Genomic DNA, 18,263 nt, shown 5'->3' with positions numbered 1-18,263 from the left:
GAGATTGCTGTGAACATTTGAAGGATAATTTCCTAATGAGATGAGTGATAGTGATAGCTTAGAAATATGAGCTCCTGGGAAGCATGCTCACCTGGACTTTAGTGAACAAAACTTCTCCATGCACAATTGTAAACCATCTAAAACTGGCACAGTTAATGCTCCAAGTGAAGCCCAAGCAGTAGACAGCACCACAAAGAAAACGTTGTAGAAAAATAACATTTATTATTTTTTTTATATACATGAAAATACACAATATACAGGTTTATTAACTTATGCCAAACACGAAGAAGGTACTCAGTGCTGCAGGTTCCCGTGTACATGAAGGCATCACTCCCACATGTTTAAGTCCAGTTCATGGTAACGGTGCCGTCAGGATGCGCTAAGTTTATCCTTCAGCGACAAGTACTGTAGGAAAAAAGAAAGAAAACAGTCACTAAAAGTAACACGTTCTTCTGCATGTCTGGATGAGTGCATTCTCAGGGCATGACAACACATCTATAAAAAGTGTTGTTCCACATCTTGGCAAATTTACACACTCTGGTGCTGAAGGGCGCCTCACGGAAGCAACGAAATGTGTTAAAGATAAATTAAAGGATTTAAATCAGTGCTCAGTGTGAGGGTAAAGGGTGCCGACAGCTAAACATGCTTCCACCTGACTTACACGCTTAATACATGGGAGAAAATGGGCCGAACCATCCAGCGTGCATGTTTGTAGCTGGGGGGTCTGGACTGTCTGTAATAAGTCACTGTTAACACTTACTGCAAAATTAACATTTGTTATCTGATTGTTGGATGTAGGCTCTAGAACAAAGGCTGCTTCTCAGATCTGCTGGATGAACTTATTTTGGGAACAAGTAAATAAATTCCACTATGGAGCAGAAGCAATTTTATTACAGCGGGAGACTGTCACTGCTGAATAAACATAGGGAAGCACTACATCTCTCTCTTTCTTCGCCTTACCTTTTTCCTGCTGTCAATGGCCTGCTGAAGCCAGAGCAGCTCCATGGTCAGGGTGTTTCTATGGAGACGCAGGGCCTCTGGGGTACGGGGCACCTCCTGAGTCAAGCAGTACTGACGAGAACCTGATGGAGGGATGGCGAATTCGAAACAGCTCAAAAGGTTTCACCAAATTCAGTTTTGGATTACCGTAACACATCTGAGGCAAGACAAACTGTGTAATTTATGCAGGTGAACACTGATTGGATTCTACTTTTTAAGCTTCTGTGATTCTATTTTTAGAGGCAAAAGCTACATTGGGCTTCTCTTTTATTCACAAGGGGTCACCACAGCAGGTAACTACACGTTTGATTTGGCAGAAGGAATCCCAAAGAGATTTGTTAATCCTTTTGGAAGTTACCAGCCCTTATAACTAAATTAAGGACTGTGTGAATGCATCTTCTTTGAATCTTGAAAATTGTGACTGTAAATTTCTTAAAGACTGAACAAGAGGCAATATTTTTTTAAAACACCTTCTACACACACACAACATGGCTCCACTTTGTGTGCAGCATTAATATACCTTTATGAGACTGAGCATAGTTCATATCTAACTCAACACTGCTCCAGACAGATGACGACCCCGCTGTGCACTCCACCACACCGCTTTGTCTCTGGCCCTCTCCTTCCCCTCTAATAGAGCTGCTGCTGGGTAAACAGGTCAGTGAATCATCTCTCTCTGCTTCTGTCTTCTCTAGCAGGGCACAGTGATGATCTCTGTTCTCTGGTGAGGGTGCAGGGATCTGGGGAGTAGCACTGACATCTGTCTCTGGATCTAGAGGCTTAGTGGCAGGGCTGCTGGGTGCTGGACGTAGGCTGCCCTGAAAAAGCAAAAAGCAAATGCATGAGAACATTTTGTATGTGGGTTATTAAACATCACTCTTATTCGCATAAATGCCACTAACCGTGTCTATGAACTGGGGAATAGAGATGAGCGTGTCCGTCCACTTTAAATGAGTCAGGCGCCCGTCAATCTCCTTCACGATGTCTTCAAAGTCTTCTCGTGCTTTACAGACTTCTTTCCTCACCAGATATCCACGCGCACATGCCTGTAACGAGGAAAGGAGTCTCACTATCATATGAATGCTAACTATAGCAGACTTTAGCACCTGTTTTCCTGAGAAAGCAAGATTTGCTAGGAAGCTAAACGTAGCACAAAAAAGATACACTGTTGAGAAATTACTCTGTGTATAAACATGTATTGACAGCAGATTAATTACCTGTAAATTTACGATTGTTTTCTCCCATTTGCTTCTCTCCATTGCTATGGTAACATGTTTATGCCGCTACGGAGAGCGGGAGCGTAACTCAAAGCTTTTATTTACTTCCTGTGCCAAATCTAAAAAATAAAAGGGTGCCCTTGTAAGATATAACAATATATGTACATATTTTCAGATTAACCTTTCATATATGGTTATAAATGTAATATTTTGTACAGTATACAAATATATGAACCATAAATAGTTATGTTAAACTATTTTTCTCAACGTGAAGTGATTTATTTTGGAAAACGTCGGCGGAAATGACCATGTGTTTGTGTTCCAGGCAATCTTCTTGCAATGTTGCTGCTCGTCACATGGCGTTTTTCCCTTAAAGTTTTTCGCCGCCGGTAATGAAAATGAGTGGCGGTTCAAACCAGAAGACTTTATTTCAGACTTGGGGTGTCTCCGTCTCCCACAACAAAGTTGTTAACCCGATAAAAGATGGCAAAAATGCTGCTGGGCGCCCCAGAACAACTCCAGGCAACTGTCCCCAGGTAGCTACAGCACATCTTCCTTCTCATCCCCTCTGGTCTGAAAATGGTCAGGGGTCAGGATATACATTAGCTAACCCAGTGGGGACAGAGGACCCCATGCCTGCGTATGAAGATGAAGACGATGATCTGATGGTGGTCGCCGTGTATGAAGCCGAAAGAAGCCTACAGCTTGATAATGCTAAATTTTTCCAGCATGACAACCCTGCCAGAACAGAAGAGCCCACCTTCTCTCTAACCCCCTCAGGTGGGCAGACATACCCTGACTTCCCTGGCTTTGACAGTTCCTCAGCTAAGGTATGGATCTACCCGACCAACTATCCTATCAGGGAGTACCAGCTGAAGATATCAGAGGCTGCCCTCTTTCAGAACACTCTGGTATGTCTTCCCACTGGTCTGGGAAAGACCTTTATAGCTTCTGTGGTTATGTACAACTTCTATCGCTGGTATCCATCAGGCAAGATTGTTTTCATGGCTCCCACCAAGCCTCTAGTGGCCCAACAGATTGAGGCCTGTTATAAAGTGATGGGGATCCCACAAGCACACATGGCTGAGCTGACAGGTAAAAAAAAAAAAAAAAAAATCACACAAAATCTGATGCACAACACCCATCTTCCCCCTTTTCAAATTCTGCGTCTACCGCTTCATAGGTAGCACAGCAGCAAAGCAGAGACAAGAGGTTTGGAGGTCCAAGCGGGTCTTCTTCCTCACGCCTCAGGTCATGGTTAATGATCTGTCCAGAGACACCTGCCCAGCCCAGCAGGTCAAGTGCGTGGTGATCGATGAAGCACACAAAGCGCTGGGCAACCATGCTTACTGCCAGGTACACACACTTTGGAGAAATAATCAAAGCTTGACCTCATGAAGTTGTATAAGTGTGACAGATAAAGAAATAAATCTTAATGCTTAGTTTTGGGTTTTTTGCAGTAAAAGTTTTGTAGACTGTCCAGATTTAGTGGAGATGATGTCTAATGCTTGGTCTTCTTCATTAGGTCATCAAACTACTCGGCAGCCAGACTTTGCAGTTCCGCATACTGGCTCTTAGCGCCACCCCAGGAGGAGATACAAAGGTGAGAAAGATGCATTTTTTTTTCAGCGATGTGACCTAAAAGTGAGTAGACTTTAATCTGCAATCTGCCTCACTTCATCCTTCCAGTCGGTGCAATCTGTGATCTCCAATTTGCTCATCTCCCATATCGAGCTACGTTCAGAAGACAGCCCAGACATCCGGGCTCACTCCCACCAGCGCAATGTGGAGAAAGTTGTGGTTCCTCTGGGTGAGGCCCTTTCAGCTTACCAGACACACTACCTGCAGGTAGGGGCAGCAAGTGATTTGTCATGTTTTTCATCTCTGCTCTGATCAGGACAGTGTTTATACTTTTTAAAAATGTACTTCTAGAAGGAATAAAAAATGTCAGTTTTTTTATTTTGTGCAAAACACATAAGCTGCTTATTGTTTCCACAACCAACATGCACTGACCAGGGGTATATTTTTAAAAAAATCTGCCAAATATTATGTATGGTTGTTTTCTGCTGTCAAAACATGGAGTGCATTGATGGATTTTAGGCAGGGTGTGTTATGTTGTGGTGTCTGGCATGAGGACATAGGTGTTGGATTGTTTGGGTTGTTGCACAGATGGGGTTGATTCTGGTCCCAATACATCCTTCTGGTCCCAAGGATGTTTGGATGCTAGGTTCAATACCTTAGGTTCTTTATTGTGTTTTTCAAGCGGTCTTGGAGCAGCTTTTACGGAGTGGCAGATACAATATCTTCCGGAGGAAGGCCGTTGCTGTTTCTATGTGATGTGATAGGTAAATGATGAAGTGTCAAAGAAAGATCCACAGTCACCCTCAGTAGTTGCTAAATGGTGCGTTTCTGTATGCACAGTGTTTGAAACAATCCAGTCCATTACTTTATTATATTTTTGAAAGTTAGTTTAATACAAACTCTTTCTTTGCTTTTTGTCTGCCTGTGCTTGCTTTCATCATTCTGTAGAGCAGCTAAGATTTTTTCTTTGGTGCTTTACTGCCACCTTGTGGTAATTTTTGGCTTTCTTCTGTTATTAAAAAAAAAACTCCTCAGCTGTAAACCCTTTTTCAGCTTCACCTCTTTCTCCTTCCTGTGAGGTTCTTTCTGGGTCAGTTCATATTAAATTGATTGATTTGTCCTGAAAGCCACATCCTGTTACACTCAGTGGTCTACCTTTTAGTGCTGGTAGACTGATTGGTTCGGGATTATTAACGGACCCTACCTGCTCTCTCCTCATCACGGGTTAGTTCACTGTTTGTGTCTTCTGCGCTTTAAGTGTGCAGCTCCACTTCATTTGTCTCAGCTGGCTGGACAACAGGAATGTGACACCTGCATTTGAAATTTTAGACTCGTTGTATTTTTTTCTTTACTGTGTTGCACTTTCTTTCTTTTTAGTCTTTTCCTTCTAATTCTCTCTTTATTGTTATCAGGGCAGAGTTCTTTTTTTATCTTTTAGTTTATGTCTTTCTCTTCATATTACCCTCTGACTGGATGATGTTTGTAACCTGCTGAAATCCATTTTCCACTGCCAAAACATTGGGTTATTCTGTATTCATTACTGGAGTCATGCAGGCACAATTTAGTAACTGTTAAACAAATCAGAAAAATGAAGCAGTCATGCATACAGGTGCTTTTTCTGTTTTTTGCTCCAGTTTTTGGCTCGGACATTAGAAAGGCCAGTGCTTGCCCATATATCGACTAGAGTCGCGTTTCTCTTTTGGTTCGATTAAGTGCGGATTTAATGACGGCACATGTAAAGGCCACTGAGCTCAGAAGATATTTGGCTTAAAGCTTACACCTTTTACGGTTCTTGTTATGGGAGCTGATGTAGTTTATTTAAGTTTTAGGTATGCATTAAAGAACAATTTGCCCAACAAGAATGAATTAACCTAAATGAGGTTATATTTATGACTAAAACTATCTATTACAGTATTATTACTCGGTCTCATCTGCAAACTAAAAACTCTTTAAGCCTTCATGTAATTCCAATCAGCTGGCTTTATTTCTTTTAGGCATTACACAGAGTGCTGTATTGTCCCGTGAGCAGCACTATGATAGACTACTGTATACTGCCTGTGTCCTTATTTTTGGAGCGTGTAATTACTTTGCTCCAGTAACTCAACACCATGTTTTGAAATAGATTATGTCCTACATTTCAGACCTAAGCAGTGTGTGACACCTTTTATTTAATACACTTGACACCACAAAAACGAGAGAATAGTCCCCTGGAGGTAAAATAAAGTGTAATGGGTCCTGGAAGCTATTTGCTTTGCAGTCTTAGTTTTTTCTTGGCACACCAACAGATAACACAATCTATTCCTCATGTTTTGTCTCTGCTGGCCTGCTGACTGCCTTTTTTTATTATTATTGTAATAATTAAACCTCTCATTTGTTGTATTTGTAATTCATAATGCGCGTGTGTGTGGTGGGGTTAATTGGTAGCATATGAAGTGATCTGACTTTTGCCCTTTCTCAGACTGTTTATTTAGACTGTACTTGGCAAGGAGTAGAATAATTTTGTCTGCAGCTTCTTTGTATCCAAACAGTTTACGTAGTAAATCTGGAGCTTTATCATCAGCTCATCTGACTCATAAGACTGGGCGTTATTTAATAAAACTAAATTCTTCATGAATATGCCAAGAGCTGCGCAGAGCTCAAGCTCCGTGTATGTCAACCTTGTAAAAACTTCACCAGAGTAGATTTGAAAAGACAGGAGACAAGCACATTTTTATTAAACAAAGAAAACTACAGTAGCTCATGTTGGTGCACTTGAATTTTCACATTACATAACACTTTTGTAGAACACTAGAAAACAAAACAAAAAGCAAAAACAAATTAAATCCAGACACTTGCAGTTGCTATATAACTAGGCTCTCAGAGGGAATACCGACCTACACGTAACATGGCTTTGCAAGAGTTTACACCCTACAGATGTCACAGAGTATCATATCAACGCTACAATCATTTAATGCAGAATAAATTCTTTGGATTTGGATGCACTGATGTTAACCGGTTCTTCTTGAGATTAAGACTGGGCGACCTCCCCAACCCAATACCAACTTTCTTAATTGTAATGCTCTCCGTTTCACATAATGATCATTTTTACCTTGTATTTTCCTACATTAAAAAAAAAAAAAGAAAGAAAGAAAAAAGTTACAAATGTTCTGGTAAAAATCCTCACACTGTGATAATTTGGCTAATTCTTTACCAGGTTTATCTCACTGGAAGAGAGATTCTCTTATTTCCAGAAGAGAAAAATCCCTGTTATTGAAAACTGCAGGGTTAGCTGGAGTTCTCAAATAATTTGTTTAATGATTTTATATTAAAATATAATGAAGAAAACCATCCATCTCTTTATAGACTCCTCTTTTGATAGAAGATGAGTTTAACTGAATCAGAATTTCACCTTCTATTTTTATCACAGTTATATTCTCTGTTGCGTATCTCTCAACGAGTTTGCATCGTCTCTACTCAGCAGCAGTAGTATTTGCAATCGTTAGTGAATGATGACTAATACTAACAAGTAGCGTTTTTTTTTTAAAGCACAAAAAAGAGGTACTTGGGTAACTACTTGTGTGTGTACAAGACCTGAAACATGAGGAATGCGTTACACTGCATTATTTTCTTAAGAGAAAAGGATGTGTATAATCTATAAGTACTGTATGATTGTCATTTAGCGAATAAAAAAAAATATATCAGTGAGTGTTTCAGCATTTGGTTTGTAGAAGTGATCTGCGTGTTACCCCCTTGTCCTGTAGATTTACATTCAAGTGCAAACACACATGAAAAAGTTGCGTTCAAAAGTGCTTGTTTTCTAAATTAACGTCATCGTTTGTGTCGAGCTTATTTATGGTTAAAGCCACTAGTTCAGGTCAAGATGGATGCTGCAGAATCCCTTCCTAAACTTTCATCAACTGAATGCACCTAGATTGGGTTAGGTTAGTGGCCCAGGTACTGCCATGTTGTTATGGTTATCTAATAAATATTGCACTTTTTGCTGAAACAGAATATGCAGTGTGACTGTTGTCACAGACCTATAACCTGTAATGAAGTATGTAATCCAGAGGTAAAGTAACAGTGGATCAACTGTGGCAGAGCTGGAAATGCCTCAATAAGCAAGAGAATCACAGCGTCATTCCATAACAAGACATTGTGGCTGCGCAACAAACAAGAAGGGAGCATAATAAGGCTGCATGTCCACCACGAAGCCTGACTCCTCTGCAGATGAGCAGGCTGTTGCAGGTTTCTGACACCACTTAGTGGGCACTGTGCTTAGGAAAAGGTTGTTAGCCATCTTTAAGCAGGAGATGAATGCTACGCTTCACCCTATTATCTGAGTAGTGTTCACAAGACTGTGGCAGTGGTCAAGTTCAGTTCTTGTGTGCCAAATGATCTAACTAAAATGAACAGAAAGGAAAACTGACTGAGGTTAGAGTAAAGGTTGAGCTTGTTGTCATTTGAAGATGAAACCAGACGGTTCAGGAGTGTTGCTAGGCTGGTGGTCATTTCAGGTAGTAGTGGTGGTGACTGACGACGATGTTGCACCTGAGGCTGTAGCTAAGCTGGGGCAGTGTTAAGGGAGTCTTTATGAGGCTTAAGGGTCACAGGTAGGATGCCACGTAATCCCGCTTTCCCTCAGCGCCGCTCTAAAAACCACATCTCATTCTGACGGTTGCTGTGAGCAGGGTTGGTGTAGCCGGCCACGATGAATGAGTCGTTGACACACACTCCTGGAGACTCCAGCAGCTCGGCCAAGGTGTTTATCTGGTTTATGATGGTCACTTCATTGGTGGGACCGCTAAAGGCCCTGGAAGAGGGAAGGAGTGATCTATAAGTGTAAAACCAAGCACAAATTCTAACCTTAATGATCACTTACTGTGAAGTCAGTAACAAAAGGAGGGAGCTCATTTAGAAAAGATTTTTTAAGCTACTAACCTCGTATATACAACAGTGGCAGGCCAGATCTCAATGACAATGTCGCTGTCATGAGGTTGGGGGGGCTGGGCCTGGTGCTCAGTGGGAAGGAAGTAAGCCACAGTGACATCAGGGGACATTACAGAATGGTTCTCATCTGTGCGCACCACTGTTACAATAGGCAGCGTCATGCCCAGATAGTCACCTACATGTAGAAAAAAGCAAAATATAGCTGTCAGGCTGATATAAGGAATAGCTTAAGTCAGCTTGCCAGCCACTAATCGTATGTGTGAAACAGTCTCTTGCTTCCGGACTCACCTAAGGAGTTGTCTTGGCAGATGTATCTCATTATCCTCATAAAGCCATAGCAAATGCTCTGTTCATACGTCTCCTCACGCATTGTTATACAAGCCCAGTGACCCTTTTCATAGTGGCGTTTCTCATACAGGATCTCACCACACTGACAAAGAAAACGCAGAGACAAAAACATAAACATGCTAAGAATACTCTGTTAGACGGAGCAAAGGTTTTGACTGCTGTGGACACCAATGTCTGCAGATCTGCATATTTCAAGAAACCAAGTACAGTGTTTGGCCTTTTAAGCGTACATAAAAGTAGCACGTCTTGTGGATATTAAATGCTTCAAATCAAAATTATTTGTTTTAGCCACATTTTTTTCCTTTTTTTAAATAAGGTTACAGGTTTTACAAAGGCAAATTATGCACTCAGTTTTGTTTCTTTTTTAATTGAGTCTTCACTAAGCCTTCCAAATAAAATTAACCTCTTATTTACTACAAAACTCCCTCAGTTCTATTCACTTGTTTTTTTGTTTTTTTTTAACGCTTGTTCTTAAATGCATAGGAAACTTTTCTTAAGCAGGTACAATAACCTTATTTTTCTTCACTTACGGTTGTGCGATCTGTAAATCTAAAATCAACTTAAAATGACAGCATGTTTTATGCCAGGATTCAGGAAAGAAACTGGACTCTGGATGTTTGCAAAATGTTTGTAGTTTGCTGTCAACCTGTGATTTACAAGGTGCCCAAAACTGCTCTAAGAATAGCGTGCCGTGACTGCCCTTTGTTTAACTGGAGTCTCAGGCCAAGTTTTAATGAACTAATTAACTCAAGTTAAACCAATTAGCCCATTTTATTTATACAGTCCACAAAGGACTTTAAACAGCTTATTGTATTGGGTGACACGATCACTTTGACAGAAATAAAGATCTGACCCACACACAGAGAAAACATGTACGTGACTGTAGATTGACATTTGTGTTTTTGTTTTTTATTGGATATCTGTAGAGAAGACTCATTTATTTGGACAAATCCTACGTGTGTTGTAGTACATTTTTGGGGGGGGGTGTTATTCAGGTGTAATAACAACAATAATAATAATAATAATAATAATAATAATGTCAGACTTAAATATATAATTATATTTACATAAACTTGCTATGAGCTTAATCATGTTTAGGTTTATTGACAAAAACATGGCTCCACTGTATTAAGTAGTTTACAGTATTTGTTCTTATGTAGAATAGACTTAACTTTTTGATGGACCCTTCAAATACTTGGAGGGTGTAAATATTCAAGTCTATTTCTCAGTGTAGATATTTTCCAGTCCTTTAAACTGGGTGACCTATTTGGCAGCTGCTCTCTTTTGTCATTTATGCAGAACATTAAAATGTATAGGAAGATGGTGATTATATCCATTTCCCTTGACAAAGTAGTAAAAGTCAGTGATACCTTCTCTTTGCGTCCAAGGAGGGTAAACGGGACCTGCTCTCTGTGACTGCGTCCTTGGTTATTGGTGCTTAGCTGTTGAATGGGTTCTGCCATATCTGTCAAACAGACAAACATAACACGTTACACGCGAGAAAACATGTCTATAAGATAGTTTGTAGCATGTTCGTGGCAGTTAGATACACCCAACTGAACCTGTGTACTGGGAATTCAGTAACAGGCTTTTTCTTGATACCATATTCGTCCTTCCATGCTAAGGAAATTAAAATGTATTAATACAAATGTGTATAGTCACGCAACTCCCTACTATGATGTCCAAATAGTACATATTATCTCTTGCATTGTATAGAAATGTGCAGTGTGCCCTCTTATCTCTGCGAAATGTCCTCAGTTCCAGTAATCTGTTGGCTGGCAGTGTTGTTAGTTTGAGGGAGAAAGTGCTGCCAGCTGGGAAGAGCATTGTGCCAGGATGTTGAAGAGAGTAATGTTTATTAGAGCTGATGGAAGGGAACATTGACTAAAGCTGCCCAAGGCCAGGTATAGACTGGTATTAACTGAGAGAGACTACAGCACTGGCCAATGGTTTTGAAACCTTATTCACCTGCTCTTTTACAGCACTCTGCAGTATTTTATGCTCATTCATTTCATTTAGTTAATTTATTAAACATACAAATAATTTATTGCAAAAAAAAGACTGTAGTGTAAATTCCGCTGATTACAACTACCAAAGGGCTACTCATCCTCAAACTTAACATCACTACAGCAATGAACCATCAAACACCAGGCACTTAAGGTGAATCCAATTCAATTACATTTTATCACTCAATATCACGAGGGCAACAAGGTCAGAGAGATGTGTGTTATTTAGGGGATCAATTACTTGGCCACAGAGAAAACAGACTGGTGCGCGTAACAGACAAAGAGTGTCTAAACATTTACTAGGATCTCATGAAAGGCTACGCTGTGCAGTCCTGGCAAAAAGGTTTTGGCATTAGCATCACTAAATTTCTAATTAATTGCCAATAAAAGTTTTTGTAGCTTATGAAATCCTTGTTTTTCACTAGTTATGCAAAATGAAGTGGCAAAGTGGATTTAAAAAAAAAAACAAAAAACAAACTTTGTGCTGCAGCCAAAACAGCAACTGTACAGACACGTTTATTATTTACAAACATTACTGAATGCACCTGCATCCAGGGAACAAAACTTCTTTGGTAGTCAGTCACCAGATTGTAATCAAAGTAAATATGCCATTTTTCAACATATGTATATTTTTTGCTGTTTGTTTGTTGTTTTGCAGTTTCCTCATTAAATAGTTAACCAGATTTAGGAGCAGGGACCCAGAATGAACAATAAAATGTTTTAATTTCTAAAATTTTATCTACGACAGCCTCGCCCCCACCCCCACCAACACACATGCAGGCATGTACTGCTTGCACAATCAAGCAAAGTCATCAGTTTCAATGGCAGGACTTCCAAAGCTTCTCAGTGCTGACGCAGATCAGTCAACACAAATGCTTGTTTTTGTACCTGAGCTTTCTAATCAATACAGAGCTGTAGTCACGTCCCACTTTCAGTGTGCCTCCTGTTCCACTAACCTCCGTTTCACTCTCCTTGTAGTTGCCAATTGTACATACATAACAAATTGCAACTTGTTAATCAAAACTATTTCATCACTTAAACATTTGTTATAAAGCATCAAGCTGGACTCAAATGAGGCTGTTTGGCTGGAAGCAGGTCTGAGCAATTAATCAAAAATGAATCAAAGCCGACAAGAACCTCTAATCGATGTAATCGTGCCCATGTCATTGTTGTTTTAGTTATTTTGGTTTTAAATTCTGTTAATATGTCCCCCTATTATGTACTGTATGTGTTGCTGGACCCTTGTCCAGTCTGTGACATGGAAACCTCATGGAGGAAAACGAAAACCCTGAGTGGGCTGGGCAACTCAAGCAGCTTGGGCCAAATAAAACTGCCTTGTCTGTTCTTTTGACGCATTTTTGCCTTTAGTAAAGATCACAGAGAAACAAAAACACTGCACAAAAATAGTTTCAGCAACTGAAGTTAGTATTAACTTCAAAAACTAACTACTAACTAAAGTATTAGTTAGTTAATACTAACTAAAGCTGTTGTAACAGAAGTCACAAATCCTTCATTGTCATATTAGATATGTCTGTTTTTCTTCCAAGCTTAACTACTGAATTTGTTGTTTGTTTTTTTTTTTAAATTTCATTTAAATTTCTGTGATACTGTCAATCTTAAGGGACACTATGGGATGTCAGCGATCAGCTTGGTTCATTGGATAGTCACTGATGTAAAGTTAAACACACCATGGAGTGGGTGTTGAGTGAACTCAAAGTGGCATGAACATTCAACTTGTTTACATGCTAGAAACCCTTCATCCCTCCATCACAGCTGGTTATATCTGCTCTCTTGACCTCATTTTACTCTTCAGTGAGTCAATCACTAGAAATGATCATCTTTGTCTCCAGCATGAAAAATACAGTCTAAACGACTTTCCTGTAGTGCCAGCAGGGTATACTGAAAGAGTCAATGATAAAACAAACAAACAAAACCTCTAATGAAACTGGTTGCTATGGATACCAGTTACAATATATTGATCAGGGATGTGTTCATTCACCAGTTGAACATTGGCCACTGGCCTACTGGAAAATAAGAAGTGATTAAATGGTGCCATTGGCCAAGGTTTATCCACTATGAGGCATTGCTTTTGATGTCATATCTTCAGAAATCACTATCGCTGAACTTGTGGTCAGCTGGCTGGAAGGTAAGTGAACAACAACAACAACACCCCCCCTGAAATATCAAAAACATCAGGTCTGTTATCAGCATCGGCCATTTTAATAATCACGTACTGGTCAAATTATTACTATTTTAAAGCAGCAGCACTGGTCTCGGTCCCAATTACAGCAAAGCAGTTTACTAGGCTTGTCTCCTTAGTACTACAGCGAGGCCACAACCTCAGTACCAGCATAGGCAAGGTATTTAATCCCCTCTGAGTCAGAAAGGCCCAGCAAGTGATTTTGTCCTCAATTAGTGCTGCGGTCAGGGAACAGAGGGAAGAGGATGTGCCAGTCTGTTACTGGATTCCCTAAGGGCAGCCAAAGAGACAAATAGCAGATGGTTAGAAACTAAATGATTGGGTATCTAAAGGTGATAGCAGATAATTAAATTATTTTAATTGTTATAAAAGTAGTTTTCCTAAGTACATCTAATTTTCTTAAGTTCCTTGCCACCACATAATATTTAATACAAACAATTACTTTTGTTAAATAATTTGAGTTACACATATACTGAAGCATAGACAAGAGGTTACATGTAAACTGTATTTAGCCTAAAAGAATCCATCTATTCTGACATACAGAGGCTGAACTAATAAGAAGCCTGTGATTTGGTTTAGTGCCCCATAGGGCAGGGTTACATATCTGAAGTGTGTTTTGAAAATAGCGTTTTATTGCTGTCAAGCAGGAATTAAAATGCTAAAGTTCACCTTATCTCAATAGGCTTATTGTTCAGGTCTCTGTCTCCAAGATCTGCGATTACCAGTGACTTGAAAGACTCCTGAGTACAAGATTACTGTTTTTGTTGTTGGCTCCTGCCGAGCACAACGTCTGAATTCACATGCTAAAATCAAACTTACAAAACTACAAGTTTGCAACATTTGTCAGTAATCAGCAAAGCAGAATGAACTGAAAAAGGTAAGATTACATTTGGTTGTGTTTTTTTTTTTTTTTTTGCATAAAGCAATTCTGAGCACGCCTGCAAAAAACCCACAACCAAATGTAATCTTACCTTTTTATGTTTTAACCAGATCCAAAGGATAATGATGAAGACTGTAGTCATGGCTAAAGATTTTGGCAATGGGACCACTGCCAGAATTAATTTTTAATTTATCTGCATACAAGGTTTTGAAACTCGTGAAATCCTTGTGATTGTTCTTCATTTGTGCCGCTGCCAAATTCTTTTTACTCTGTTATTAATTAGGGTTTTGTATATTCAATATTAATTGCATTTAATTACAAAGTGGTCAAAGCACAAACAGGAAAATTCATGGATTTCTGTCAACTAAAGTTCCACAGACTTGTTGCCTTTACTGTATGTGGACAAACCATTTTAACTTACTTAGTCATCCTGCATTCCGAGCCAGGAAAAACCAGGCAATCCAATGGTTTTCCAAATAAAATAATGGAATGCTAATAGAATCGAGAGGACCTGATTGAATCAGTGACTAAAATAAACCGACCCTCTTTTGCCAATTTGGTGTCAGAATTAATAGTCTCAGTGGTTAATACTTTTAAGTTAATCACAAAGCAATGTTGCAACTTAAAATTACATCTAAAGTCTGTATGAGGCATGTGTGTTTGTGTGTTTTGTGCCAGACATGCTATGTGAGGAACAGTTTAATAGCACATTCAAATCAGACTCAGCATCTCAGTTGTTGCTTATAACCTAAAACCATGAACATGGCATTCTTGAGCAACCCTGATTACATTATAAATGCTTCGTAAATACATCATGCACACATAAAAACACATTGCCATATGGACCAACAACTGTGTTGTGGTCGTGAATATAGAGAACACTGCTTAGTTCATCTCTCATCCTTCTGCTCGTCTAACTGAGCGAGTAAATGAACAAGGAAATAAGAGTCCTACACCTACATTGTTTTGTATGATTTCAAAAATCATTGTACATATATAGCTGGTTATGTGTGTGCATCACCTTTTAACAAATGGTTTTTCGGTGTTCTCTCCTTCCCAAATTTCAGGAAAAAAAAGATGTTTTTTTCTATCAGGTCCAGGTACGACTGAAAAATTTTATTTGTGTTGATAAAGCAATGTAGGTGTAACAATGCACAAGTAAAAATTGTACCTATCACAGCCTGTGGCTGAACAGGGAACAAAGAAACAAAACATTGTTAAGGAAATACTAGTGACTGTAAACAGAGTTGATCATTGTGGGTTAACAAAGTGCTAATCTGTTAGCTTTATTTCATGAATTCTATGTCAGACATACCACACATGTGGTTATCGTGAGGTTAAAAAAAAAAGGTCCATTGTGAAATCACAAATACAGTCAAGCACATGTTAAGAGTCTTTGTTTTTATACTTCTGTAACCTTACCGAGTTATTCCTCTATCAGGGATATAGTGCTGAATCAAGCAAATATTGGAGAAAAAAGGCCCTGTTAGGCACATCTAACAGTGTGAGTGGCTAATGTGTCTGTCTAATTTGCGAGCGTACACTTTGTATTCCCCATCAAAACAAAACAGACTGTCATCTGCCATCAACCACACAATTTGTTTTTGTTTGATGACCAACAAAAAAAGGAAGCCAAGGCATCTCTATTCATCTTAGCACAAACTCTAATATTACTATATTTACTATTAGATCAAGCAGGCTATTACTACATAAATATTAGATTTGTTGCCCTGACCTAATACCTCTATCATAATATCACAGTGTCTATAATGTTGCAAACCAATATTATGAATATTTTGAGGTGTAAGCAGACAGATGTATATGCTGGAATGTTTTTATGTGCCATACATGCACCATGATTTTGTAGCAATAGCTGAGCCTTACACACCATTTATTTGATGTGAATCCAATAACTCACTATACTGTGCCCCCCACCCCTATTCTGTGTAAGAGTTAAGTGTGGCTTTATTATTGTGACAGATGGACTATTTACTCAAGTGGGCCAAAGGCATAAATCTGCAAATATTCATACATAAAACGTAGTAGCCATTAAAACACATTTTTAAGCTCTATACACTAAAGCTCTTACTAGGGATCCTGGAGGCCCCAGGGGCGCACACAATAGGAACCACAACTCTGTGTGCGTCCTATTGTTTTTCCCGTTTAATTACAACCCTTCTGCACGCAAGTGTTTTTAGTTTTAGCATGCATTTATTACGTTCACATTTTTAAAATAATTAAAAAAATTTACAAGGTTTTTTTTGTTTTTGTTTTTACGAACTAAGCACATGGTTGTCTGAAATTAAGAAATGTCCTGGCTGGAACAGGTTTGTCTATGTCCCTAACTGGAATCTAGGTCAGTGTACGTGGATCCTTCAAAAAAAATTGAGTGCCAAAATTAAACATCCCGTTAGTTGTTCTTTTGACTTGTTTCCCCCTCTTTCTATCCCTCACATTAAAGTTTATAAACGAAACAGGAAGAGTAGGCCACAAAAACTACGCGGCTAAAAGCCAAGGTGTATGTCAGCTACGTTGGCATGTACCTTTTTTGTTTTTAACAATTCCCCCAATATAATTTCTGTATATAGATATAGATATGTATATTTTTACCTTGAGAAACTTCCACTTGATGTCCCCTCGCTACCTCCTGCCAGTAATGTAGCAGGCGGTCTGGATTTTCGTCTTCCTCCATGGTCTCGCCTTCTTCTTCGAGACTCCCGTTGCCAGAGTCTGAGAGCTGGTCCTCCGAGAAAGACTCCAGGTCCTCCAGTGTGATCATCCCGTGTCGGTCGGGGCCGCTACCGTCTCCACTACTAGGACCGCCGCCACTCATCTGGCAGCCACCTCGGTCCATTTTTTTCGTTGTAAATTGTCTAGTACCTAATGAGAAAACTGTCTCAAATTAATGGGCAAAAGAATAAATGCTTAAAAATCGTCCGAAACGACGATTTGCTCAAGCGCTAGTCTTCTTCCTTCTACGCACCGCGGTGTTTTTGCTTGTCCAGATTAGGACAACCTTTACTTTATGGTCGACAAACCAGGCGCTGCTAAGCTTCACCCGATGCACATAGCCATGTTTGCATAGCTGACTTATATACGACTTAAACGACGCATCTTCTTTCACCGGGAGCACTTTGGAGCCGCTGAAAACAAAAAAGTAAACGTCTCTTTCGCTCGTGCGCAACAGCGTGACGCTTCCCTTGTCGTCGCCGGAGGTCAGCGCTATGTTTATAGAGATGAGGGCGGGCCGTAAAACCACGTGATCTGTGGGCTCCCACAACCCCCACCTCCTCTCCTCACACCCACCAAGACCCCCCTACCCTTACATATCTCACCCAGCAGTTTACCCAGAAAGGTTTAGCTAATGGCAGCATTAAAAAAAAAATGCTTTTTGACCCTTGAACAGCGTTTTTATAGTAATTTTCAAGTCCGTTTGTAGCTATTATTTACTTATTAAATAATTAACCTGCAATTAGGCTATGTATTTGTTGTTTGCTTGTCAAATAAGCTGCAAGCAATTTTTTTTTCCCCCATTTTCAGTTAATTCTAAAATTGTTTTCTTGCTTAATTACATAGTTCTTTCTATAATTTATCTTGTAGTCCCCCTAAGGACATGGTGACAGCATGTAGCTTGATTGTGACTGACCATGACATCAATAATTTTAATTACAGAAATTGTATTAATACAGAGCAAAGCCAGGAATTTTTTCATTTGAGAAGCTGACATTTTAACTGACCTTTTAGGAAGAGAAGATGCATTTCTAGTATACTGTTGTTCTTTTAATTTTTTTTTATAAAATGTATTCCTTTCACTTTAAATTATACATGTTCTCTTATTTCAGTTACATCTTGATTTGGTTACATTTTGGTTATTTTTTTTATGTACATATACAGTTTTTAGTTTAAAACCTTTGTCTCCCCTTTTCTATTAATCAATCAGAAAAATGCTTTCTAGATTGGTATTTAAACTGTTCTACTTGTATAATAAACTTCCATTCACTGTCAGCTTAAAGGATCATATATTTTAATGTATTTTTCTGTCACAGTAACAGCTTTACATTTCATTATTGTGTGTAATTTTTTGCATCCAAATGCTTAAAGAAGTT

General features: G+C 39.2%; 3 protein-coding genes across 6 annotated transcripts in view; 1 reads left to right on the top strand and 2 right to left on the bottom strand.

Annotated features, from left to right (window-relative positions):
* Nucleotides 1–198: 198 nt before the first annotated feature.
* Nucleotides 199–2,327, bottom strand: iqcc (IQ motif containing C). Its single transcript, XM_005477145.4, has 5 exons — nucleotides 2,217–2,327; nucleotides 1,902–2,045; nucleotides 1,520–1,817; nucleotides 961–1,082; nucleotides 199–405 (listed from the first exon to the last, which is right to left on the bottom strand). Exons 1-5 carry the CDS (start codon nucleotides 2,256–2,258, stop codon nucleotides 370–372), a joined length of 642 nt encoding a protein of 213 aa, XP_005477202.1. The 5' UTR covers nucleotides 2,259–2,327; the 3' UTR covers nucleotides 199–369.
* A 192-nt stretch (nucleotides 2,328–2,519) lies between these two features.
* The window catches only part of fancm (FA complementation group M), a 41,372-nt gene continuing 25,628 nt past the window's right edge, over nucleotides 2,520–18,263 (top strand). The window contains exons 1-4 of the mRNA XM_005477144.3: nucleotides 2,520–3,311; nucleotides 3,400–3,572; nucleotides 3,742–3,819; nucleotides 3,906–4,064. Of these exons, the coding sequence (XP_005477201.1) occupies nucleotides 2,609–3,311; nucleotides 3,400–3,572; nucleotides 3,742–3,819; nucleotides 3,906–4,064 (1,113 nt within the window). The 5' untranslated portion in view covers nucleotides 2,520–2,608. The remainder of the gene's footprint in view (nucleotides 3,312–3,399; nucleotides 3,573–3,741; nucleotides 3,820–3,905; nucleotides 4,065–18,263) is intronic.
* soul3 (heme-binding protein soul3) lies at nucleotides 6,480–17,386 on the bottom strand. Of its 4 annotated transcripts, XM_005477141.3 has the most exons (6): nucleotides 17,141–17,386; nucleotides 16,768–17,037; nucleotides 10,442–10,536; nucleotides 9,012–9,153; nucleotides 8,715–8,898; nucleotides 6,480–8,634 (listed from the first exon to the last, which is right to left on the bottom strand). In XM_005477141.3, exons 2-6 carry the CDS (start codon nucleotides 17,009–17,011, stop codon nucleotides 8,415–8,417), a joined length of 885 nt encoding a protein of 294 aa, XP_005477198.1. In that variant the 5' UTR covers nucleotides 17,012–17,037; nucleotides 17,141–17,386; the 3' UTR covers nucleotides 6,480–8,414. The 4 variants fall into 4 exon arrangements, with proteins under 4 accessions (XP_005477198.1, XP_005477197.1, XP_005477199.1 ...); XM_005477140.3 differs by having other exon boundaries at nucleotides 16,768–17,386; XM_005477142.3 differs by having other exon boundaries at nucleotides 6,480–8,607; nucleotides 16,768–17,386.

Source organism: Oreochromis niloticus, linkage group LG19, assembly GCF_001858045.2.
Source record: "Oreochromis niloticus isolate F11D_XX linkage group LG19, O_niloticus_UMD_NMBU, whole genome shotgun sequence".
NCBI lineage: Eukaryota > Metazoa > Chordata > Actinopteri > Cichliformes > Cichlidae > Oreochromis > Oreochromis niloticus.
This window is presented reverse-complemented; position numbering and strand designations above follow the sequence as displayed.